The sequence below is a fragment of the Chiloscyllium plagiosum genome, unplaced genomic scaffold (assembly GCF_037043375.1).
Source record: "Chiloscyllium plagiosum isolate Xiang-an unplaced genomic scaffold, Cpla_swu_hap1 HiC_scaffold_5, whole genome shotgun sequence".
NCBI lineage: Eukaryota > Metazoa > Chordata > Chondrichthyes > Orectolobiformes > Hemiscylliidae > Chiloscyllium > Chiloscyllium plagiosum.
The window spans coordinates 47,608,866-47,634,844 of NW_028270143.1; the positions used below are offsets into that span (position 1 = coordinate 47,608,866).

The window sequence follows — 25,979 nt, forward strand, 5'->3', positions numbered from 1 at the left end:
CATTACTTAAATAGTTGTAGCTTTGTTTTAAATCAAGGCTAGTCAGAAAATGTCATGACAACATATTTTGCAATCTTAAATATTTTTATTAGAACAAATGTAATTGTGCACTTACTGCAGCACCCTTTGGACCAGGGAAGCCCATCATACCAGCCTGACCTCTTGGGCCAGTAGCACCAGGGGGACCAGTACGACCTTCCTCACCAGCTGGACCCTAAAATGTATGATCTCAGACAATGACACAATGCTCTTCACAAGTTACTGTTGGTTATTGTTACATGTAGCAATTAATTGTGATTTTGATTTATTATTTTACATCCATGCATGTTATTAATTATAAAAACATCTGAGTGAATACTCAGCATTTGTTATTCATTTGTAATTCCATAGTAGTTGGTATTGTAGCATAAGGTACAATGCACAAATCTAAACATTAGTATTCTTTAGTATTATAAGAATTACATTTTATGTTGAAGAAAATTGTGGTCTGGACAACAGAAGATACAAATTAATTGAGGATTGCTACTTATCATATGATATGATATGATATGCAGTAATATTTAAATCACAACAAGATTTGAACCTTTGATCTGATAGTCTATTTCTTGTGTGAAATGCTGGTATGTAAACAATATTGGCATCTCAATAATGCCATAATTATGACCAAATGGTAATACTTAAAACTGCAGCCACATCAAAGTAAACTGCTATAACTGTATTGAGATGGTTGATATTCTTAATCAATATGTCTCAAATTCTGTGTTCGATGTGTAATTAGTGTTGTCATATGGAATCTCCCTCCTAATAACCTGAAGGCTTGCACTTTCACAGGGAAATTATTTCAACGGTTTGCCTTTGAAGTAGTGAAGTATTGTTTTAGTACATTGACCTGCTGTGTACTGACAGTCTTAGATATGTTCTTCTGATATATGTAATTGCAAAGGTATATTGAAAAGACTATTTTAAATCCAGAATATTAAATATTTGTATAGTATACTTAAATATATATTAATATAGCAAGTATATGTGTTCATTTTAGGTAATCATAACTAGTATATTCAACTGTGTATTTGAATTGAATGTAGCTAATTGTGATGTGCAATTTTGATGTAAGAGATAAGTTCCTGTACAATATTAAAAGAAAACATTATTTCATGTTACTTGACATAGCTTTTGTTAAATAATAATGAGTATGCAATATTATTGCATCATAAATAAGTATTTGTTAGTATTATTGTATGGCACAGTCTTTGCAGTTACTGTACCTATATTAATAAATAATTTGAATTGCTTCTTAATTTAAAATAAAATGTTACCTTAGAGGTTAGCAAGATCTGATAATTGAAGCCTTTTAATTTTTAATATTCTGCAAAAATGTAATCTAATATCCCCATGCATTTGCCATGCTTTATTCAAACCTATTTTTAGATTGAATAAGCTGTCAAGAATGGGGAGCAGAAAACCTCAAAGACAACTTACAGCAGGACCTGATTTGCCTGGAGTACCTATAGTGCCAGTACTACCTACGATACCCTGAAAAAATAACACATTATTGTTGGGTGAGAAAACTTACTGGAAGACCTTGATTTCCCGTAACACCAGTTCTACCAGGTTGTCCACTATGACCCTATATATATTGAGGAAAGCAAAATAATTTTAGCTGTCATTCTATCATGAATACAACTAAAATACTTGCTTATATATTTATAGTGAAATCTATTCATTTTGTACAGTCATTAAAAGGTTCTCATGGATTAATTTTAACCAGGTTTAACATCAATCGCGTTTGTGAAAATAAAGTGCATTAAATGAGCTTACAAAATACAACTAAAGAAGAACTTTCAAACAGCATCTCCAAACTAAGAGACAAGAAAATGAAAATCAACACTGCCATATTCCCTTGATGACTTCTTTATTAGGAGAAAATCAGAACTAAGTTAAAATATCCAAATAACATTTTAATAAAATTCTATTATTCATAACATAGCTTTGGGAGCTTCTACGAAAAGGCACATTGCAATTAATTAGCACTATAAATTAGCGAAAGTATATCTGAGTAAAAAAGTATAAACATTATATACATCTAAAATTGTACAGTCAAATAATACAAATCACTCATATACTTAATTCCATGCAATACGACAAAGATTATTACAATTGTAGCTGTTTCAATTTCACTTACCCGTGCACCAGGCATACCACTTTCACCAGGACGTCCTGTATCACCAGGAGGCCCTTTGGGACCAGCAGCACCAACTTCACCACGTGCGCCTGGCAGACCCTAGAAATGTGATATAAAATAAGGTAGCATCATTACGGACATTCCATGTAAATATACCACACTAGTTAATAGAGCTGATGTCACCATTTATAAAAGCAAAACACTATTCTCAATTTATATTTGATGGATTAAATCATATAAAACCAAATTTTACCAAGCCACCAACTGATCCATCACGGCCTGGGATACCACGGTTACCAGGGGCACCCTGCAAATAAAAGAAGAGAAAAGTTTGAACATCTAATGTTCACGGACTCCATGGACTCTGAATGTGTTAATTTTACCAGAGTGTTACTGGTAAAGAACAGTAACACTAAAATGAATATATTTTCATTCATTTAATGCTACTTACTATACAATTAATTCATTTTTAATGTTTACTGTACATAAGCTGATATTATAAACTGTAATTGACTGTTCTTTATATATAGGACTACTTCACAAAAAAACCTTGTCAGCATACGAATTGTTAAAATATGTTATTAAATAAATAGCATTAAAAATTTTAAAATCCTGAATAAGTTACAATGTTCAATATTACCCAAACTCAAATTTTGTGAATATACGGAATTTCTTAATAAACTAAGATTCGTTGAACAGGACCATCATATTAGAACTTTATAATTAGTAACAAAAGGTATTAAACATTACTATTTCATTAAGTAGCTGTAAATATTATTTCAAAATCACCATTAGTTATTGCTGTAACATTAAAGTGCCCTCTGCATTATTCATTCATATGTAAATGTAAATAAAAATAATTGTACCCTATCACCAGAAGGTCCAGGAAGTCCCTGAGCACCAGTTTCACCACGAGGACCTTTCTTGCCTTCTTCACCAGATGAACCAGCAGCACCTGCTGGGCCACTTTCACCCTGATATTGGAGCAAGAAAGATACAGATATGAGCAATGACAATCAAAAACATGAAATAAAGTACGCAATTAACTTGCAAAATGCATGTTAAGTACTAAGTACTCACAGGCTCGCCTTTGTTACCAGTCTCACCCTTGATGCCTTGAACACCTGAATCACCCTATTTAGAAAGATTGGAAAAGAAAAGGTTTATTGGAATTTTAGTCATAGCTTTAGTAAAATTCCATTGCTGCAACCTTCAAAGGAATTATTTATGACAATTGCTTAGTATAGGATTCTATATTCCACTTACAGGGATTCCCCGTGGACCTGCAGGACCACTTGCTCCAGGTGGGCCAGCGAGACCACGTGGACCTGGGAAACCAGGAGCACCAGCAACACCTGGAGTACCCTACGCAAAAAGACACAAAACCAACAATGAATATCTTAAAATATAAGTGGACCTATCAAACTTTATGAAAGCACCAAATAAATGTGCAGATGTACTTACCATTTCACCCTTTGCTCCAGTTAGACCATTTGCACCTGCATTACCCTAGGATTAGAAAAATACTATGATATAGTAGATGCAATTTTTCTAGTTATGTAAATTATATATTAAGATGTAGTATTGAAATTGTCACCACAAGTACTTACGGGAAGACCCATTGGTCCAACTGCACCTACAGTACCTGGCTCACCTCTAGCACCTTGAGCACCAGTTGGACCACGAGCTCCAGCCGGTCCAATCTCACCCTATTTTGTACAGATAAAAAAGAAAATCAAGTTGTGCATTTAATAGATGTTATTAATACATATATGCTGTACTTACTAATACACTAAAAGCTCATGGTACTAAAGTAATCTGGCACAAACCTAACTTTCTCTATAATCTTCTCTCTCTAAAAGCTGATGTTTGCTTAATATGGACTATTTAATTCTAATTATTCTTCATACCATTGCTTTTATAGGGAAGGTAATGGAAAGTCAGTAGAAGTTGATCCTATTCAACAAAATCAAAGCTACTTAATAATTTCAACTGAAGACTAATATTTTATTGAATATTTTGATGCTAAAATAAGCAAGTTACAACTTTACTGTTCTCATTTACATTTATTCAAATTGTGCAGAACCTTTTAAGCTTTTTAATCACTATATTGACATTTAGTACATCTGAATGGTTGTATTTCCAGTCCAGAATCTATCCAACTTACAAAATGGTTGTGTATTTGACTTTATTTCGTGATTTAAATTAAATGATACCCAAAGATCAAGCCAATCAGAGGAAGCTATCTAATGATATAGTTCAAATTAAATACACTAATTTGCTCGAACTAATTCAAGACTTATATTTAGAATGCGCCAGGGTCCCAGGTTCGATTCCAGCCTTGGGCAACTGTCTGTGTGGAGTTTGCACATTCTCCGTGTGTCTGCGTGGGTTTCCCCCGGGTGCTCCGGTTTCCTCCCACAGTCCAAAGATGTGCAAGTTAGGTGAATTGGCCATGCTAAATTGCCCGTAGTGTTAGGTGCATTAGTCAGAGGGAAATGGGTGTGAGTGGGTTACTCTTTGGAGGGTCGGTGTGTACTGGTTGGGCCGGAGGGCCTGTTTCCACACTGTAGGGAATCTAATCTAATAGAAATGAAGAGCAGAATACTTTTAACTTTCTTCATCTCCATGCATAATATGTATTGACGTTCCTTTAAAATCATGTTATATATACACAATCGTATAAATAAAACTATAATTATTTTACTTATTCATATTCTTAGACATGCGCAGTATAAGTTATTATAAATATTATGTAATATTTGTAAATTACTTTATAATACTGAATACAATAAAATTGTAATTTCTTGAACAAAAATAACATTTTTGGCTTGTGTACAATTGTATTGAAACAACAAAATGATTGTTAGAATGAATTGTGAAATACCTGAATCATAATTATTTATTATCACATCATTGTCAGACTTTAAGCATATTAAAATTGTATGATAACTTCTAACACAATTAGAAATTTAGATTCTAAATTTTGACAGATTACAATGAATTATGAAAGAGTTTATTTGAAGCATTCTCATAATTCCTAATGGTTTACCACTAAATTAGAAGGATATCCCAAACAATAAATGATATTTTGATGGTGTAACATGCTCACTTCCAAATAATATTGTGCTGCATTCACTTATTGTAATATTCATAATCATTACCTTGAGTCCAGGGCTGCCTGGGAATCCTGGGGGACCATTAGTACCTATGGGTCCCTAGAAGAAAAGAAAAAAATGCCATGTTAACAGCTTGTTTTCTGTGGGTTTTTTTGTACAGAATGTATTTTCTGTTTCCATGCTTTATCAAATGTCTGCAGGGACAATCCCTATACTAACACTGATGAGTACTACATTAAGTGGTTAAAACTTCCATCAAAATTAATTTAATCTTAGCAGAATGAACTTGTTTTTTGGACTACTGTATAACAAATTAGGCATTAATACCTGCAGAGTTATTGTTCCAACATTAGAATGAACTAACTGCATTATATTATGCAACACTTACAGAACCACTACCATGGACAGTAACTTCCATGGAAGTCATAGAACATAAACCAGTCCATTATATATACATTTTTCAGATTATTAATGCATTGTGCCAGACTGATAGTTACATGCAAACATAGACAGTGATGCACTGATGATAACAGGATGTAATTTGTTAGCATCCAAAAACAGACACCAGGATCGTGATGCCTATTGAAGGCAATCCAGGCAACATGCCAGCTTTGCAGTGCCTACTCATTTCAAGTCATTCAACAACCAACCAATGCAAAAAATGCTGCTGGTTGCCTGGATTCATCAGCCATGAGTGGATAGCCTCATTCTGAGTTGGCCTGCAGTGATTAAATCTTGATCTGAAAGTAAATCTGCCTTATAGCTGGTACAGGTGCTATCAGTTGTGCAGGAACTAACTGATTAGGGAAAGATGGGAGTCAAGATGTTCCAAGGCCGCACTGCATGTTTTTGTCAAAGAGATACATAGATAAACAGATATCATTTAGTTGCAAGAGGACGAGGATGTCCTTCCAATCAACTCGTTCAACATTGTGGGACTTGACAGCCATGGTGGTTAGTGCCAGGGGTAAAATCCCAAGGATCCAAATATAGCGTCATGAGAGGTTTCATGACCTCTCATGAACGAAAAAAGACAAATGAATACATCTTCAAATGCTATGCTCCATCAACTTCACTACTAGTCTCTTACACTGATTTATTTACCACACCCTATCTTTATCTACCAATAATTTCCATCAGGACTCATAGTCAACATTTTTGTGAGCTATTGCACCTTCATATTCTCAGCAGAGTAGTAAGCCTTACACCCGATCTCACAACTCTCACACGTTGGTAAGTATTCAACTATGGTCACAGCATCATGCAAAATGACTATATTCCTGCTCTAAAGCAAGACAAGCTGATGGATAATTGGAGACAAAAGCAGCTAACTAGACAGGGGCATGTCTTTCTGTATCTCTTAATCTCCTTAGAGGAAATGATGCCAGCTGTTATGGGAATGATAATTGTGGAGGCTGAAGCCAGTGGTAGGGATATTTGTTTCATTCTTTCATGGAATGCTGGCGTAACTGGTTAGGACAGCATTTACTGTTCATCCACAATAGTCATTGAACTAACTGCAAATAAGAGTGATCCACATTGCTGTTGGCCTAGAGTCACATGGAGGCCAGACCACATAAGGACAACAGCTTTCTTTACCTAAAGGGACAGGCTTGGGAGATAGACCAAGAAGAAATGAGATCTGCATGTGACACCAGACATGATGGCAGGAAACAAGGAGAGCACAGGTACCAGGTTATCAAAGGTCAACATGTAGACAGGTTCTGCTGCCTAACTCAGATGAGTATTTCTATGGTGTAGTCTTCAGATGCATGCTGAATGGGTAATGCCTGATGCACTGTGAGCCCAATAGAAAATCTGTAGCCAACGTCAAGGAGCATGGAGAAACTTGGCATGATTTGGCACAGAGAGCAGAAGCCAATTGTTTCTAACATGGAAGTGTTGTCAATACCAGGAAAATATCTTTGGACTCAACCATGACGCAGCATTTAATGGTTTATGTTGTACTTTCCTCTGAGTAGAAGCAGCAGCCATGCAATGTTTCAATGCCTCGGTGAAAGCTTAGCCTGTTGTCATAAAAGGTTAACTGGCATAGTTGTGAATTCCAATGTTAAATGGAGTTTTCAGCATTTCACAGCAGTCCACCAAACTGTCTTAACATATTAGTAAGACTGGTGAGGCATTATAACAGGGAAGAGGCAAATGGCTCCAAGGAGCACAAATGTGGCATCCTCTCCTAGAAGACAGCATTCACCATCTCATTTCAACAACTTTACTTGTGTCCTTGCTGTTACCTCTCAGCCAGCAATCCTATACTTTTATCATGCATTTGAGGTGCTGCAGTCTGCCCTCAAAGTCCAGAGTCATTGGAGGGTGTACTGCAAGGCCATTTGGAGTCTGCCATCTTGAAAGTCAGCTGCCTTCTGCTGGCTATACTGCAGTCACAAGGGTAGCATTATGTACAAGCACCAAGAGAAGCAAAGGCACACAAAAAGCAGGCTCTATTGAAATGCACACAGAGACTATTTGACTTTTAATGTACTATTTGGCATGATTTCACTTTAAAAAATTGATTGTTTTTGTAATTACCTTAATTTAGTCTCCTTACTTAAGAAATGATGTAAATGCATTGGGGGAAGCTGAGAGGAGATTTATTAGTATGAAAAGAGTGAGTTACTTTATGAGGATAGATTGGACAGTCTTGTTTCTGTTGGAGTATAGAAGACTGAGGAGTGACTCGATTGAAGTGTATAAGGTTCCTGAGTGGTCTTGAAAAATTTAGAGATGGAAAGGATGTTTCCTTTTGAGGGTGAAAACAAGGGGATACCACTTTTAAATTAGGAGTCTCTGTTTTATGACAGAGATGAAGGTTTTCTTTCATTCAGAAGGTTGTGCAACTATGGAATTCTCTCCCTCAGAAGGCAATAGAAGCAAAGTCATTGAATATTCTTAAGGTAGAGGTAGGTAGGTTTTTGTTAGGCAAGAGAATTAAAGGTTATCTGGGGGGATGGAAGAGTGGAATTGGAAGTTGATGGTAAATCAGGCAGCATGCAACAGACTACCATGTATTTTGACATACATTTTGTTGAATATTCTAGGGTTCTTCCAAAGAGTTCTAGGGAGCAGAAACATGCTGTATTACATTTTACATGACAGCATGGTTTTCACTGGCTGCATGTGTGAATGTGGTTTGGACGCTGCCATTATCCTTTGCTTTTTCATAGACTGTGACTTCTGAGTGGGGTAAATGAATTGCAGAATCACTCTTATAACATGTTAATAATTGCATAATTGCTATTAGGATGATGGATTAAGTTTTAATTAAGAGTATGAAGTGATATACTTACAGGAGGGCCAGCAGGTCCAGGCATACCATCACTACCACGGGCACCCTTAGAGGAAACAGAAAGGTGACATGAGCAAACTTACTACAACAAAAGAATATTTAATTCTACAATACAGACAATAAATAGACACTGAATTGATAATAAGCATAACAGCAAAACAAAACTAGTGAAATAAAAGCTTTCATGAATATATTAGAATGGATTATAACATAGCATTACACAGAGACACAACATTTATGATCATTTGCAATATTTAAAAAATCATCTTAGAGATTGATTTTTAATGGTATATATTTAACAACATTGAAAAACATTATTGATGGCCATAAAGCAGGACAAATCAATATGAAGGCAGAATACTGAATCAAGTTTATTGGCCACCATACCCATGATCTGATTTGACCCTGTTGAGTGAAGCTCCATGCTAGGAACAGTAACAACTAACATGTAAAACTGAGAAAAGATTCCAAAATTGGAACTTACAACTGAGCCAGCAGGTCCAACAGCACCTCTCTCTCCTGCTGAACCACGAAGACCCTTTTAGTAAAATAAAGCAAGTGTGTTTATTTTTGCATAGGAATGAATTTAAAATATTGTACATGGCATGTGTAAAAAATTGTTATTAAGGATTGTGCAATTTGTGATTAAAACTATTAATATTTTGAATGATGGAACACATACCATGAGTCCAGGGCTTCCATTTGCTCCTGGGTTACCAGTTTCACCCTAGCAAAAAATGAAAACAATATTTATTTTATTTGTTGACTTCTACAATATTACTAACACAAAAAAGCATATGAAACAATCAAACTTTAATGGGTGACACTTTCTAACCTTGCCTGAGAGAAGAATCCTTAAATGTTTAATTCCAAAGTGGTTATTTTTTGCAAAATACTTCATTGTCTAATTTCTGGCCAGCTTGGAGCAAACAAAATTAAGAAAAAACCTTTGTTTTGCTCAGCATGCTCTTCTGTATACTGAGAAGACTGTTCTGAAAGTAATAGAAGAACTATTGCAATGATAGTGACTTAGTTACTGTTTACAAAGATTGCTTGATTTCCTTATCTTTAGGAATAGAGGTGGGGCATTTACAGTCGAATCCTAATATTGCCAACGATTTTGATGGGAATAAATGTAAAATATCCAGTAATTTGAATAAAGTAATGTAAATAGCACAGTAAATTTTATATTCAGCATATTTATAGTGGACGGCATGGTGGCATAGTGGTTAGCACTGCTGTCTCACAGCGCCAGAGACCCGGGTTCAATTCCCGCCTCAGGTGACTGACTGTGTGGAGTTTGCACATTCTTTCCGTGTCTGCGTGGGTTTCCTCCGGGTGCTCCGGTTTCCTCCCATAGTCCAAAAATGTGCAGGTTAGGTGAATTGGCCGTGCTAAATTGCCCGTAGTGTTAGGTACAGGGGTAAATGTAGGGGAATGGGTCTGGGTGGGTGCGCTTCGGCGGGTCGGTGTGGACTTGTTGGGCCGAAGGGCCTGTTTCCACACTGTAATGTAATCTAATCTAATCACGATAATTTGCATTGTCAGATGATGTGAATCAAACAACTTTAAAAGAAGAGAAATAAGTAGGACAGAGAAAGAGAATGCTGGCAAGGTAATATAAATAGTGGAAACAAATATTGCTGGAGATCACAACCGATTAGGCAGCAGTCATGGACAGAAAGCAAGTTAATGTTTCGAGTCTAAATGACTCTTCATCAGAGCTGAAATGAAGCGCATTCGGGGGACTGAGGGGAAGGTGTGTTTGGTGGTGGCAAACCCATCTTTCCCTCAGTTCCACTGTCTGCATTTTGCAGGGATCATTCCCTCTGGGTCACTCTAGTCCATTCCTCAACCACTAATACCAACCTCCCTTCTCACGGTACTTTCCCATGTAACTGTAGAAGGTGCAACAACTCCCCCTGCTCACCATCCAATGGCCTAAACAATCCTTCTAGATGAAGCAGCATTTCACCTGCATCTTCTCCAATCTTGTGTATTGTATTAGCTACATCCAATATGACCTACTCTACATTTGAGAAACCAAACGCAGACTGGGTGACCGTTTTGCAGAGCACCTCAAGTCTGTGTGTAAGCATGACCGTGACCTTCCCATAGCTGTTCATTTTAACGTAGCGTCTTGCTCACATGCCCATGTATCTGTCCTTGGCATGCTGCAGTGATGCAGTGAATTACAAAGCAAACTGGAGGAACAACATCTCATCTTCACACTAGGCATTTTATAACCTTCTGGGCTCAACACTGAATTCAACATCTTCAAATTGTTAACCCAATTCCTTCCTTTCTTTTTGCTTTACTGGTTGTATTCTCTGTCACCACGTCCTCTCTGCTCTCCCCCAATTCGAGTGGGACTGTCTGATCTTTCCAGTCTGGCAGTTAGACACACCATTGTTCTATCATTCTCATATTCCGATCACTTAATCTGAACTATCAATATCCTTTTTCCTCCTGCACTCCAATCCCCCCACCACCGCACCATTTCATAAATGCTGCCCCCTTCACACTTCACTTCAGCTCTGATGTTGGCTTGTTCTCTCTCCATGGATGCTGCCTGACCCGTTGTGATCTCCAGCGTTTGTTGTTTTCAGTACAGGTTCCAGCATTTGCAGTAATTTGCTCCTGCAATGTTAAATAGTAATATTTTTCCATTGATGTAACAAAGTTGAGAATTCTGACATGCATTTGAAAAGCAATTTGCTATTTAATGCTGCATAATATATGTAACTTTGTATTTATAAAATGTATGGCTATTGTAGTGAGATTTTTAACCCTGACTCTGATACCATATCATCACAATCTTCCCATAATTTAGTCGATACATCTAACCTTAATATAAGGTTTGATATAAAGAAGAGTGGGGAGAGGGGTGAAGGGAAGAAAAGAATGTTTGCCCTTATTAAATAATTTCAGTGATAATAAAGATTTTACTTGGATGCCGCTTTAGTGAACATTTGTCTCTTCAGTCACTCAGAAATATGACTTAGTGTAAAGATAACAACAGATTCACACTATCTGTCATGATATTTAATAAAACTCCATTCTGAGCACTGTTCATTGGAATCATGCTGTGCAAATTTTATAACTGTTCTGATATGTGTTCACAATGGAAAACAGGTTTCTCTAACTCTTATAGAATGTTTCTACATGTCTAACAGAATCATTAAATATAGAAGGCTGAATTTCTTGGTTGGGTTGTAACCCTAAAGTCAATCTCAATTTGAGATCAGGAACCTGGAAGTGAGTGTGGTGTGACGTTGGATGCTATCTTCCTAGAGGTGTCCAATTAAAAAGTTACCATGGGAAGCCTCATCCACTGAATAGTAGAAGGCAGTACAGGTAAGTGGGGGTGGCCATTTGGAGAAGAGTTCGCTGCTGAGATACGGAGGATCATTTGATAGTGTTTCAAACAGGAAGTGTGCTCTGTGGCATCGTGAAAGGTACAGCTACCAGATTGTCATTGCGCAAGGGGCAGCCACCCAGTGTTGGAGAGTCTGAGAGGAGGGTCCAATAGCTGCCAAACGATCATCACCTGCTCCAATCTGGGCTCCGACCTCAGTGGGGTGGCTACCTTCCATTGAAAAGAAACTCTCCCTAATGTTGGTGGGGCCATCTATGGAGGCAGGGATGGTTCTGGCTAGAGTGTCACATGATTATAAACAACATCTGGAATGTTTGTTGGAGAACTTGTTTGACTGTTTTATGTTGAATTTGAAAATCTATCTGAAATATGCACAGGTATGCTGTGAGGAAATCTGGCAATTAATTGCTTATTGAAGTGTCTAAAACTCAAAGATATGATACAACAGCTAATATTTTATATTTAGAATTTATCTTGTGTTCTACCATATGGAAATATTGATGGCTCCAAAGATATAAAACTGTTTCTGGTTTCTGCACTGGGAGAAATTTGGCTCTGGACCTGAAACATATCCTTTGGACAAAGAATGAGTCATTGCCCTCATATAATGGTAATGTTTTACATATGGTCTGTAGATAGAACATTTGCCAAATCAACTCCCAACACAATAATCTGAGCACATTTGGTTTTCTATCCATATGTGCACATTAAGGCCACAAAAGGTTTTGTTCTGTTTAATTATTTCTTTTGCGCACATGTTCTTTGTGAAATTATCCAAACAGGCTTCAGTTCCTGGGGCATATATCTATTAGCCAAAATCATAGGTTTACATTCCCATTTGTTTGACATTGGCTTGACACTAATCAGTCTTGTCAAGAATTCTTTAATTCCAGGACTGGCATGAAAAGAAAAGAGCAATTAGGTACCTTTTGAATATTTTTTCTAATAACGTTAACTGCAAGTAATTGCTTCTGACTTTGGCCATTTTATGGCATATTTTTGTATGACTTAACTTTAATGCAATGTTGTTGTTGTTAACCAGGATAGAGTGGCACAACTCGTCATTTTACATTTGCAACTTTAAAAGTATGGTCTAAAAAGATGCATTTCAAAAATCGAGAAGAAAGATCTACATAAAATATCTGAACTAAGAGCTTGGATTTCCAGGAAAACTCATACTGCTACAGAGATTTGTATGTGTCAGTATTATGATGTGGCAGCAATGAACTACCTCCCTTCAACATTTTTAACTAAGAGGTCAATGGAGGAAGACTACCACTGGGGGTTACACATAACAAAAGTCTAAACCTAAGCTTATGATTTCAGTCAACTAGGATCCCCTATATGTAATCCTATTTTTCTGGTCTTGGGTAAGAATTTACCACTGGTATCAGTATGATATGGGATATCCTGCCTCCATTATTATTCAAAGTTTCAGATGCACATAAAATGGCAAAACGTAATTATGCAGAAAAATCTGAAGTTTTCTACATCTGAACATAATTAGAAAATGTGAACGAATTTGGTTTAATCTTCTGTATGACATCGAGGTATGTTGCATATAAACTGAAAGTAGCAGTAAGTACAAAGAATATTCCTTTATTGCTGTATTATAACATACTCCCAACTAATGTTTACTAGTTCAGGTTAATGTAACTTAATTGTAACTTTATTTCTTACCTTCTCACCAGCAACACCTGGCTCTCCCTTAATTCCATCCAAACCATTAAAACCCTGTTATGAAGTGGATGATAATAAAAAAAACAGTCAGTTAAAAATGTATCACAAATTATTTACCGCAGTAGAAAAAAGATATTGAAAGTGTCACAAATAAGATGTTTAACTCACTCGGTGTCCTTTCTTGCCAGGGAGACCAGGAGTTCCTGGGAAACCACGAGCACCCTGAGAAGAGGAAATGGAAACACATCTGAATTTTTTTCAAAATGAAAGAAATCTGGCATTGTTGCTGTGTCTGGCACAGAAGTAATAAAATAGGTATTGTATTCAGTGCCCTCAAGTCAGATAGCATAAAAGCAGATGATGGGAGATTTTGTATATCTGTATAAACCTCACTGTGCAATGATTCTTACCTGAGCTCCAACAATACCACGTTCACCAGATTTTCCAGGTTTGCCATTTGAACCCTGTGAAGAAAAAGTACATTTTGTATTAATAAAGGATTAATTAAAGAAGAGATACACAAATATTGATAATATTATATGAATTATATTGTATTTAGGTATGTGAGAAATTCTTTATATCCTAAAATACATTGCTAATATATTTTTTCATGGTGCATTAACACCTCTTAAGATAAGGAGAATGTTCACAAAGAATATTCTCAATCAGGTGAACAGATTGATGAAATAATCACATTATTTGCAGAAACACGATGGATTCAATGTTGCCTGATCTCGGTCTTTTGATCAAGTGGCAGTTGTATTTATCTTTACTTCAGGCTGAAATTCTGCCTCTGATCTCACCCAGCCATATCTGCAGAAAGGATCTAGACTTGTTAGTTACAATGGAAAAGTTAACTTGAATCCATTGGGTAACCATGAATATGATGCTGGTTATAGATGGTGGTAAAAGGAACAGGGAACTGCTGGCTAGTTATCTTCCTTCCCAGGATAACAAAGTTCTCCTCACAAACTTGGACAAATATGGAAAAACTAGAATCATGAAGGGGATGACATTGGACTAGACTAATGAAGCAAAACAGTCTTGGGCTGAATCAGCAACTGTATCAGTTTTTATTTTCAATTTGCAAAGTATTGCCAGGATTTTTAATTTTAAACCAATTAAGGAATCACTTAAAAGAGTTGAGTTGTTGTTCTGTGCACTTCAGTAGCAAGAAGATCAGACGTAGGGAAAAACTGACTGTCAATTTACAATGAGCCTGTTTTGAAATACTGGTATAAACCAATTTTACCTTCAATATTCATTAATTTATTTATTATTCATTAATTTTTTTTATATTGTTTATCGTGCATAACCAAAAATTTATATTATTGCATAATGTGTAGCAGAAGTAAACCTTGACCTGATTGAACAAATCTTGGATACAGATGATTGGATGCATAATTCAGGAAGTTTCCATACTTAATGGTGTTCTGTTTAGATTTGTAATCCATATTAGTGACATATTAAATTATGAAATAATTTTCATTTTTCTTCATTGCATAGTTGTGCACCTGGGACATTACTTGTTCATATGGTTACAAATTGGCAGTTAGATTTGCGTATTGGAACATTGTTGAATGTTTCCTGAAGTTTGCAATTCTAGTAAAGCTACATGAATTACTATTGATGAATTTAACAGCTACTACCCTCAGAATACAAAGCACACACCGTATTTTGGAATTATGGTCGAAATTGGATTTAATTTCAAAATGTCCATTGCTACAAAAGTACAACAAGTGAGTTGCTTTACAATTGATAAGATTCCATTCACATTTAATTGCCAAAAGGTAATCAAAGATGTTTGTTCTGACTATAATGGGATTCTAAGAAATCAGGTGATTGTCAATCACAGAAGGTAATGTGATGCATGTACGGTCACCCAACTCATGAATCATCTAGTTTCTTCCTTATAATCCAACAAAAGCTCTTTATCTTTCACAGAAAAGAGCAAATGAAACTCAAGAAGTCACAGCAGATCATTTATGGATCTATCTCCAAGACAAATTTCAGAATCAATTCACAGTTGGATAAATCTTTAAAATATATTTACAAATTACAAAGAGTCACTGTGATAGGACTCATTTCTAAGCTCTGATAATTCAGAAGTATTTTCTCCCTTCATATTTACTGAGCTCAATTCTGGATTAGGGATTCAACCAATGTAGTGAAGGGCTGTTCGAAGTTCTGTAGAAACATAGAAGATAGGAACTGCTGCACCATTCATCACGATCATGGCTGATTGTCCAAGTCAATAGCCTAATCCTGCTTTCTCCCAAAAACGTTTGATCCTATTTGGCCCCAAGTGCTATATCCAGCTGCCTCTTGAATTGATTCAATGTTTTGGCATCAGCTACTTCTTGTGGTAATGAAGTCCACAGGCTAATCACTCTTTGGGTGAGGATATCTCTCCTCAGCTCCATCCTAAATGGTCTGCCCCAAATCCTCAGGCTGTGATCCCAGGTTCTGGACAGTTTGAATTTAAGAATTAACTGAATACAAACTTCTAGTTTGTAGACATAAGTTTGAAGCATTTAAAATATCTCTAATTGACAACCATCTTCAGATTGGGTAAGCATCCCAATGTGTGATATTATCTGACTGATGCATACAGTGATTGTTATTCAAGAAGCTGGCAACATTTAAAAATACTAGTTTTGTATATTACTTCCTTGAAATCTCCTGAAATTCCGTGCCTCGCAGCACTGTAGGAGTACTTATCCCCACGGACAGCAGAACTTCAAGATGGTGGCACAGCACCACCTTCTCAAGAGCCAATAAATGTTGGCAGAGCAACCAATGAATCCAATTTGGTGAATGAATTGATACAAATTTATACACACTTACATCTTCACCAGGTTTTCCAGGTACACCTTGAGGACCACGAGGACCCAGTGGACCCTAGTGAATAAAAAGACAAAATGAAAATCAACACCAATATAAAATAAGAGATTCACAAATGATTTAACTGGCCACAAAAAGCATACTTACAGTTGCACCAGATTCTCCCGAAATGCCTGGAATTCCTGGGGGTCCAGGAGAGCCCTGAAAATGAATGCAGGAACTTTCAAAAATTCAAGACAGAACTATGTGAAAAAATTTCAACCACATTGATTTCAAATGGAGGTAGTATAATGTGTTGCATAGTTTCAATTACAAATGGTGAAAAGCAAAATATCATGAAGTTGTAAAACTTACAGGAGCACCAGAGGCTCCTTGTGGGCCATTAGGTCCTGGTGGTCCCTGAAGAAAAGCAGATCATATTAGAATTAGTGCACAATCAGTATTACAGAAACAACACAATCTTTGGATACATAAACAGAGTATAGATGAGGAAAAGGCAAATAGGATTGGAGGACTGAAGATATAATTGACTTACAAACAATCCACAGGCACCATCATGCTTTTGACTGACTTTAGGTTCAGTTCTTACAAACAATTGGCACTTAACAAATATGTAATCCATAACTACTAAACTACAACCTGACTTTGGGTGATTATATCACTGAATTGATAGCATCTTAGCAGCTATGTTTTGATGAAAGTTCACAGACCCAATTACTCTCTATCCCCCTATAGCTGCTGCCAGATCTGCTGAGTATTTACAGCATTTCTTGTTGTTATTTAGAGTTCCAGCCTCTACAGCATTTTGTTTTTATGATAGTATTTAAACATATCTATATTTCAAACAATTCAGTCTGTGATTACAAATTAATTCTCTACAAATTAAAGGTATACACGAAGACTTGAACCTTGTCTCACAAATGTCTCAAGGGCTTCACAATGAATTACATTGAAGTGTAGTAAATTTTTATGTGAACAAAGGTCACAATTAATTATTCATCACCAATAAGTGATATGAATGACCAGGTTATGTTTTTGATGATTAGAATGGTGCTGGAAAAGAACAACAGGCCAGGCAGCATCCGAGAAGCAGGAAAAATGATGAAGGGCTTTTGCCTGAAACGTCGATTTTTCCTGCTCCTCAGATGCTGCCTGACCTGCTGTGCTTTTCCAGCACCACTCTAATCTTGACTCTAATCTCCAGCATCTGCAGTACCCACTTCTGCCTATGTTTTTGATGATGTTGATTGAGAGAAAAATGCTGATCAGGCCCCCCTGGAAAGGCTCTCTCTGCTATTTAATAGTGCTTTGGACTTCCAACATCCAAATGAACCAAAGAAACATGCAAATGGGTTATCTGAAGGGCAGTATCTTCAATAACATTTCATCCGTACTGCACCAAGATTCAACTGACATTTCTGCTGAAATACTGAAGTGGGGCTTGAACATTCCAGCAGAGGGAGCTGTCATCAGAGCCAAATTTAGAATAGTACGTATAAGATCAAAAGAAATGTGTACATTAAAAGGAACTGTCCGATATAAAGTGAAAGAAAGACAAGATTTTCATCTGTTCTCTGATTATAATAATCAAGAGTTCTTTCACTGCTGCAATATTTTTGACTGGAATACAATCTACTGATAACCAATAGAGTTCAAGCTGCACGTGGATGTTTTCATTCATAGTCATCTGCATTTTACTAGTGGTTTCTTCACCATCTTCAAATTTTGATTTAGCCTACATAATTTTACTTAAATAATCTTTTCAGAGAAAATCAAAAGAGCAACAATTCTTAATGCTTTGAGGCAATGGCCTAGTGGTGTTATTGCTGGCCTGTTAATTTAGAGGTGAAGATAATATTCAAGGGGTCTATGTTCAAATCCTGCCATGGTAGAATTTGAATTTAATACAAATCTGGAATTAAATTGTCTAATGATGACTGTGAATCTATTGCTGATTGTTGGGAAAAACTCCATCTAGATCACTGACATCCTTTATGGAAGGAAACTGCCATCCTTACCTGGTCTGGCCTACACGTGACTCCTGTCCCACAGAAATGTGGTTGGCTTTTAACTGCATTTGGGGATAGGTAATAAATACTGGCTTGGCCAGTGATGCCCTTGACCCTTGAATCAATATATATTTATTGTTTTTTGTCTCATTTTGGCAGGGAATTATGAGATTTGCTATGTTAGAAATGATTGGAGATATTTAGCAAAACACTGTCATCACGTGTATAATTGCAACAATAAAAGTAATTTATACATAGTTTATAGTTATTTTTCAGTTTATGGAAATCTGCAATTTGGATTTCTTCTTTGTGAAAATCCAATTTTTCCTTTGTTCGGGTAATACAGAATTAGTATCCAACTAACTTTAAATTCTGAATTCTGCATTATAAACTAGTCTTGCTGTTCTTGGAAACATCTGTAGCAAATATCATTGGACAAGCTATATAGAGTGATGCTCAACATGAGAAAAAAAAGGAGAGTATTTGTGCCGAGGAGATGTAGTAGTAAATATGGTGGCAACTTCATCAATTCTTTTCTTCAAGTCCTGAACTAAATAATCTGGGGAATAGTTCATACTGATATGTTCCCTTAAATTCTACCTAATCCTTAATTTCTTGTTTTAAGTGAGATATTAATATAGAGAAATGGTACAGAAACAGTTCCTAGATATAACTATTTTTATTCTTTCACGGGATGTGGGTAACACTGTCATGGCCAACATTTGTTGCCCAGTCCTATTTACTCAGCCATTTCAGAGGGCACTTAAGTGTTAACCACATTGCTGTGGGTCAAGAGCAATATGTAGGCCAGACCAGCTAAGGACAGTAGATTTCCTCCCCTATTGGGCATTAGTCTGCCAAATGGGCTGTTACAGCAATCAAGGATGATTTCACAGTTATCATTACTCAGATTATCTTTAAATTATAGATTTTTTTTTCTTATTTAATCACACCAGCTGCCATGGTGGGATATGAACCCGTGTCTCTACAGCGTTAGCTAAGATCTCTGGATTACCAATGAAATGGCATTACCACTAAATCACCATCTCTCCTGACAGTGTAGCAACTCTGAACCTTGTAACCCAAGAGGTAGTTTAACAGTACCAAAGATTTTTAACTTTATTCTTTCAGCTACCTTTTAGTATTGCACTGATGCTTTTTGGTGCAATTTCTAACTTATATCTCCTAACAGAAATTATAACATGTGTACAACTTTAAAAAAACTGAATTGTTTCAGTTTTTAATGGATTGCTGTCAAATTATATATGATTCTGACGGGACTTGGAGTGAAGAAAAGAATATTTAAAGTTGGAGTTACATAAAGTCTGATATTGTGATCCCACAATCTCATATTTGCTGGGCATGCAAACTCAATCATCATTGTTACAATCTCATAATCTTATCTCAACTGAGTCTCTTCAAACATAGGTTGCAAGAAGGGAGTCCTGTATCATGAAATTTACCTACGATGAAATGTTAGGGCAAAGTTTGTAAATGCATACCACAATTCCTGGTGTCATCTCGTCCCGTTTAATGTACTGAGCAGCAAAACTCTGAGGAGAAAACAAAGATATTTTTCCTTAAAGAGAGACTGCAACTGAATATTAACTTCTATCTTATCATGGAAATATTGATTCTGTTAAAAGCACCCTGTTTACGCAGAAAAATGGTGTAATCACATGGATACATACATTGTCTATTGATCTTCAGAATCAAAAATATACATAGCAAAAATAGTAACCGGCACAAAATTCTTCCAAACACACACTAATCCCTACATCCTTATTAACCAATTGTCTACAAGCATGAAAGTGGAGATAAGATAATGAAGTAGGACTGAGAAATCAAACTATATTTTAAAATTTTTCACTGCTCTTGTTTTCCTTTTTGGTTATATTTAAACATTAATTGCTAACATTTAAAATCAAATAAAAACAGAGCTGACTGACAATTCTTCCTCAATGTTATTATGTGGTGTAGGAAAGTCTGGATGAAGAACCTAACTGAACTTAGTCGGGGTAATGCAGTGGACCAAAAATCAGTTCTAGCATCCACAAGTTAATCAAAAGTAAACAAATCAATTAGGATTTTGGTTCCTTCACTCCATTCCCCCACCCCAAGTAGGAAGATATGATTGTGTGTATATCGGATGAATGCAGGGATAGACTTAGGTGTAATGCTATTACTTTTGCATTATCCTCCTGAAAGCATCTTGAGAAGATAGAATATAAAAAGTAGGATCAGGAGTAGGCAATTCAGCCCTTCAAGCCTGCTCCACCATTCAATATAATCATGGCTCATCATCCAACTCAGTACTTGTGCCTGCTTTCTCCTCATACTCTTTGATTCCTTCAGTCCTAAGAACTATATCTCAATCCTTCCTGAAAACATTCAGTATTTTGTCCTCAACTGCTTTCTGAGGGAGAGAATTTCATAGGTTCTAAGGGTAGGCCCAAAAGGCCCTACCCTTAGAATATAGAGGATTGGTGTCTGGCCAATGCACTGGACAGTTGTCACAACTATCCTTTTTTTTTAATCAATATGATCTGATTTAAATCATGTGTTTATATTAAACTAATGGTACAGCAAAACCAAGAACTAAATAAGTTTCAAAAACAGACATTTCTGTGGAAACTCAGCAGGTCTGGCAGCATCTATGGAGAGAAATCAGAGTTAACATTTTGAGTCCAGAGACTCTTCTTCGGAACTAGACTCAAAGCTTTAACTCTGCTTTCTGTCCATAGTTGCTGCCAGATGTGCTGAATCGCTCCAGCAATTTCGTCATTTATTTCAGATTTCCAGCACTCGGGAAATTTAACTAAGTATGTTTCTTATTGCTCTTGGAAGAACACAAAGTTGGGAGATAGACTACATGTTTAGTGTAGATTGTGCCATTTGTCATAGAAATAAATTACAACTGAGGCTGGTCTGATAGCTGATGGATTAGTTATGTTTTCGTGAATAACTTACAGGGCCAGGTGGGCCTGGTAGTCCGGGAAGGCCTGGAGTGCCTGGTAGTCCATCTTTGCCGTCTGGTCCTGAGGGTCCCTATGATAGAAGTGTGTAAATTGTGACTATGCACCATAGGCATATAGTTTTTAGACAGTACAAATGTCAACATTTTACAATTTAATTGACATAGTATATAGCAGCATCTGACTATCCATTTTAGTATTAATTTAAATTATTATAAACTCAATCAACTTCAATATTGTAAATGGAAAGCAAAACCTCAGACAATATCACATGGTAGCAGCAATTTTTCCAAAACAGGTTAAATTGAATCATTTAACTTCTTTAAAAAAATCTATTTGATAGAAACACAACAAATTCAAAAATAAATACCCTGTCTCCAGATGGGCCTCGATCTCCAGGGGGTCCTTGTGGTCCCTGAAATAAATATTTGAATCAATTTAGACTTACAAAACTTTAACATCATTCAAAGAATTTAGTTTATATAATGCTTAACAATGATTGGAAGATTTTCACATTACACTTCCCTGGATTGATAAGACTCTTTTGGAGATATGTTTAACACATTAGATGGAAAGAAGATCTTTGGGTCTCCAAACACTTCACAGTTACTGAAGTACAATTGAAACGTACTACTGTCCTGTAGGGAATCGTGGCAGCTATTTTAGCAAACTCTCATGAGCAGCAATGAGATAAATAATGAGGGTTTCTATTTTTGGTGATATTAGTTGAGGGATACATGTTGGCTGACACATGGAGAATTGTTCTATTTTTTGAATTGGTCCATGAAATCTTTTACTAAATCGGGGAGGGTAGGTGGGGCTACATTTAAAATTATTCAAATTACAACATCTCTGACAATCCAGCAGTCCTTCAGTACTGCTCTGAAGGGTCAGCTTAGATCATATGGTCAAGCCTGTAGAATGGAGCATGTGCTTTGACCATTCTGCTATCACAGAACCAGGGCTGACAGAAACCTTAAAAGCCTGCAAGTTTGTAAAAAGAGACAAACATGTTTTGCAAAGGATGTTCCGAAAGACTTGGAATGAATACTTTAAATACTTGGAATGAATATTTTAAAATCAAAAGTGCATCATTAGTTGAAAATGAAACAACACACACTGAAAATGCTGGGGGTTGCAAGGCATTTAGTGACATTGCAAGTTCTATTTTTGCAGACTTGCAATCTTCATCTAAATAACTATTATTTCTAATTTCCCTTTTCAACTTTGCTTATTGTCACTCTCAGTCAATATATTTAGGTACTATGATAAAGTGATAAAATGAAAAGCTGTCTAATTAAAATGGTAAGCAGTCAGGATAAATGTGCGAGTGTTGTACGTTTGCTTCATCATATGCTACAGCCAAAGGTTTAATCTGGGCTGCTTGATATTGGACCTTGGGTACTGGGTCAAAATATATGAACAAGAAATGGAAAGCTTATGCAACATGTCAACTCAGTTTGGTCCATCTTTTAAGTTCTGGTTCAGAGCCTCTATCAGTTCATTTTGGTGAGCTTTGTCAGGGCTCAGCCGCGCTGTTGAATACAGCTTTATATTTAAACAAGGAGAATTACTTCATAGATGCTGGAAAACAAGGTACATCATTCAATTGATCTGCAGCCCCTTTAAGGCATTCATGCAAGTTTTACAATGTCAGACCATGCTGTGATCAACACTGGAGAAGAATGTGTGACAACAGCTGCCCACAAAGAGAGAGGCCCCATAGGAAAGGTGAGCACACGGAAACCATAAATAAAAACATAAAAATCACACCTAGTGTCTTCATGATCATTGAACAAAAATCCAGTGCTGTTGATACCATGAGTCAGCTTTGAAAACACGGTTGATCCTTAAATGCACCCTGAAATGGCCTGTCAAACCACTGTATTCAAGAAGGTGGCTCACCACCACTATCTTAAGGACAATTTAAGGATATGCAATAAATGCAGGTCTTACTATCAAAGACCGTACCTCATGAATTAATACAAAAATGGCTGACAAGTGAGAAACAGAAGTAGAATGTAGGGGGAGGGGGAAGTATACCAACCTGACGCAGCTCTTTCATCTCACATATTGACCATCTCAAATGTAAACTGAGCATGAAATTTTTTTGTGATCTAATTTTTCTGTTGCCTCTTCATTTTTATCAAGCTAGTGGACACAATGCAGATAAAGGCTGTTAAAATCTGTGGTATGTTGTGTTATGTATGCCACATTAGTGAATTGGTGTGACAGAGACTACAATTAGTGAATATCATGAGTAAGGTAATAATCATGGCCCATGGATTATGCCTTTATCTTGCATTAATATAGTAATTTCCAGTTGAAATAATAATGTTTTTATTGTGTCTTGAAGGGCTTTGTTCAGCAATTTGTGGAAATGCCCCATACCGGATAATCACACAAAGAAAACAAATACAATTACACTTACTGTTAATTCATCTTGATAGGCCTACAATAAGCAAGAAGAAACAAATTAATTAGTTATCTCATTTAGACAAAATCAAAGTACCATGGAATTTCTAAGAATAAAGCATAATGTTTATTAATACTTACGTTGTTTTCGTATACATCTGTAGACAAAGAACAGAAAAGATGATGTTAGTTATGAATCTATCATCTCTGTAACTGTAATCATGTAGCAATACTCCATATGTAAAGCATTTTGGTTTAAACTTCTCCTGATTAATTCAATGGTATGGATAAAGATACAATGTATAGTTCTGTTAAAAGTGACAGAATGTTTTACTATTCACTATTTCCAGTGAGAAATTCATGGTATGCTGCATTTCATGTATTAATTTACGAAGAGTAACAGAGTAAAACCTTCTCCTATGTCTAAAATGCCATCTATAATGTTTTTCACAATATATTATAAAATAAAGGTTTAAGCTCCATAAACAAAAATATCTTTCTTATATTGGTCATAAAATTTATCATCTTAAATACTTAGCAGTACTCCACAGCAGAACCGCACTGTACCTGGTCTCAGTTGTGGTTTGGATAGTGATGATAATAACAACAGTTAGAGTGTTATTATTATAATTGCATGTTCATAGGAGCTTACAAAGTAAACTACAACAAAAATAAATTTAATCATTTGTAATTGGTAGACATCATAATTCTAAGAACTATAACAAGAACTATGGAATCAAAATTTAAAAGAAGTTCTGCATTTTTGGTGCATTTTGCATTCATAAATAAATGAAACAGGTCCTAATTTCAGGTACGCAGCATGAAGTTCTCAGAGATCAGAAGCAACAAAGCTGGAAGTTCAATGACAATTTGTTGAATCCCAACACTCACTGTCAGAAGTTCATCCTTCAAGTTTTACTTGAGACTTTGACAAGAAAGGTAGTCATTTGTTGACAAAACATGAGAATTGTGCTCTTTGAATTTTGTAACGAGTGTTTTAGCCTGTCCAAATTCAGTTTACACAGATTTTTAAAAATTGCTTATTGAGTTAAAGAAAACATCTCTTATCCTAACACAGTATATTCGACTTCACTCTCAGTCCCAAAGAATAAAAATACAATATCTAATGCCACTACATTGCGCAGTATGAATTGATAATGTTAAACCAAATGTAACAGTTAATACAATGTCTTGTTTATCCCCTTCCCCATGTGAACTGTTTTTTTTCTGTTAGGTCTCAATTAATTATTAATGTGGGATCCACACCACATCTGAATAGAGATAAGCTCTGTGAGATAAAAGAGAAATCCATCTTCAGCTAGAGGTAACAAAGGAGATATCCATTGTTATCACTGTGTCAACCAAAATGCATATTTTACACCAAATTTGCAGAGCTTGTTTTGGAATTTATTTAAGTAAATTTTCTGATGTCATTCTATTATGTATTACCATTTAAATACATGGTGTATATTAATCTTAGCCATGAAAGAAAATAGTATGAATAAAGGGATGATTCTAAAAAATACTCTTCATTTTAAAACGGTCATAAAGTTTCTTTGCTTTCTGGAAAACCCAATAAAATTCTAAAAAGAAACCTGGTACTGCATTTAAAAGTTCTTTCTAACCTTAATTTTAGTAAATATTTTATATCATTCAATGTACATTAATAAATTAAATATCTATTATTTACTGAATTAATGTTTTAATCATTGATTTTTAAAAAAATTGCTATGTATTTACATCAGCTCAAATGATTTATAGTTCATATACTCTCCAAACAAATATTAAATCTCTTTAAGATAGATAATGATCAGATTTCATTTTGGAGTCCAGTTATATACTGACATTAATAGTCCAATGAGTCTGATGAAAACTGCGATGTAGAAAAGCGTGTGATCTGGAAGACCAGTTAAGCCTTATAGGATCCGGTTTGACATTCACATGACATTTCCTCCCCCTATGACTGTAGGCAGCACCTGCCCAATGTCCAATGTTATCACACCAGACCGGCCAATAAGGCTGAGGTTTCAACACCTTGCTCTTAATTTCCTGCACTTTGATTCACCCTG

At 36.0% G+C, this 25,979-nt stretch overlaps 1 protein-coding gene across 2 annotated transcripts in view; it reads right to left on the bottom strand.

Annotated features, from left to right (window-relative positions):
* col1a2 (collagen, type I, alpha 2) overlaps window positions 1–25,979 on the bottom strand; it is a 51,046-nt gene that overhangs the window by 22,768 nt on the left and 2,299 nt on the right. The window contains exons 2-25 of one of the 2 annotated variants that reach the window (XM_043689936.2): window positions 24,052–24,068; window positions 23,927–23,947; window positions 21,866–21,910; window positions 21,491–21,568; window positions 20,023–20,073; window positions 16,866–16,910; window positions 16,659–16,712; window positions 16,515–16,568; window positions 14,078–14,131; window positions 13,836–13,889; window positions 13,668–13,721; window positions 9,291–9,335; window positions 9,093–9,146; window positions 8,610–8,654; window positions 5,347–5,400; window positions 3,793–3,891; window positions 3,647–3,691; window positions 3,449–3,547; window positions 3,263–3,316; window positions 3,049–3,156; window positions 2,436–2,489; window positions 2,183–2,281; window positions 1,480–1,533; window positions 116–214 (exon numbers count right to left, since the gene is read on the bottom strand). In XM_043689936.2, coding sequence (XP_043545871.1) covers window positions 116–214; window positions 1,480–1,533; window positions 2,183–2,281; window positions 2,436–2,489; window positions 3,049–3,156; window positions 3,263–3,316; window positions 3,449–3,547; window positions 3,647–3,691; window positions 3,793–3,891; window positions 5,347–5,400; window positions 8,610–8,654; window positions 9,093–9,146; window positions 9,291–9,335; window positions 13,668–13,721; window positions 13,836–13,889; window positions 14,078–14,131; window positions 16,515–16,568; window positions 16,659–16,712; window positions 16,866–16,910; window positions 20,023–20,073; window positions 21,491–21,568; window positions 21,866–21,910; window positions 23,927–23,947; window positions 24,052–24,068 — 1,436 coding nt within the window. Of the gene's footprint in view, window positions 1–115; window positions 215–1,479; window positions 1,534–1,573; window positions 1,628–2,182; window positions 2,282–2,435; window positions 2,490–3,048; window positions 3,157–3,262; window positions 3,317–3,448; window positions 3,548–3,646; window positions 3,692–3,792; window positions 3,892–5,346; window positions 5,401–8,609; window positions 8,655–9,092; window positions 9,147–9,290; window positions 9,336–13,667; window positions 13,722–13,835; window positions 13,890–14,077; window positions 14,132–16,514; window positions 16,569–16,658; window positions 16,713–16,865; window positions 16,911–20,022; window positions 20,074–21,490; window positions 21,569–21,865; window positions 21,911–23,926; window positions 23,948–24,051; window positions 24,069–25,979 lie in introns of both variants that reach the window. The other variant, XM_043689937.2, reaches the window with a different exon arrangement.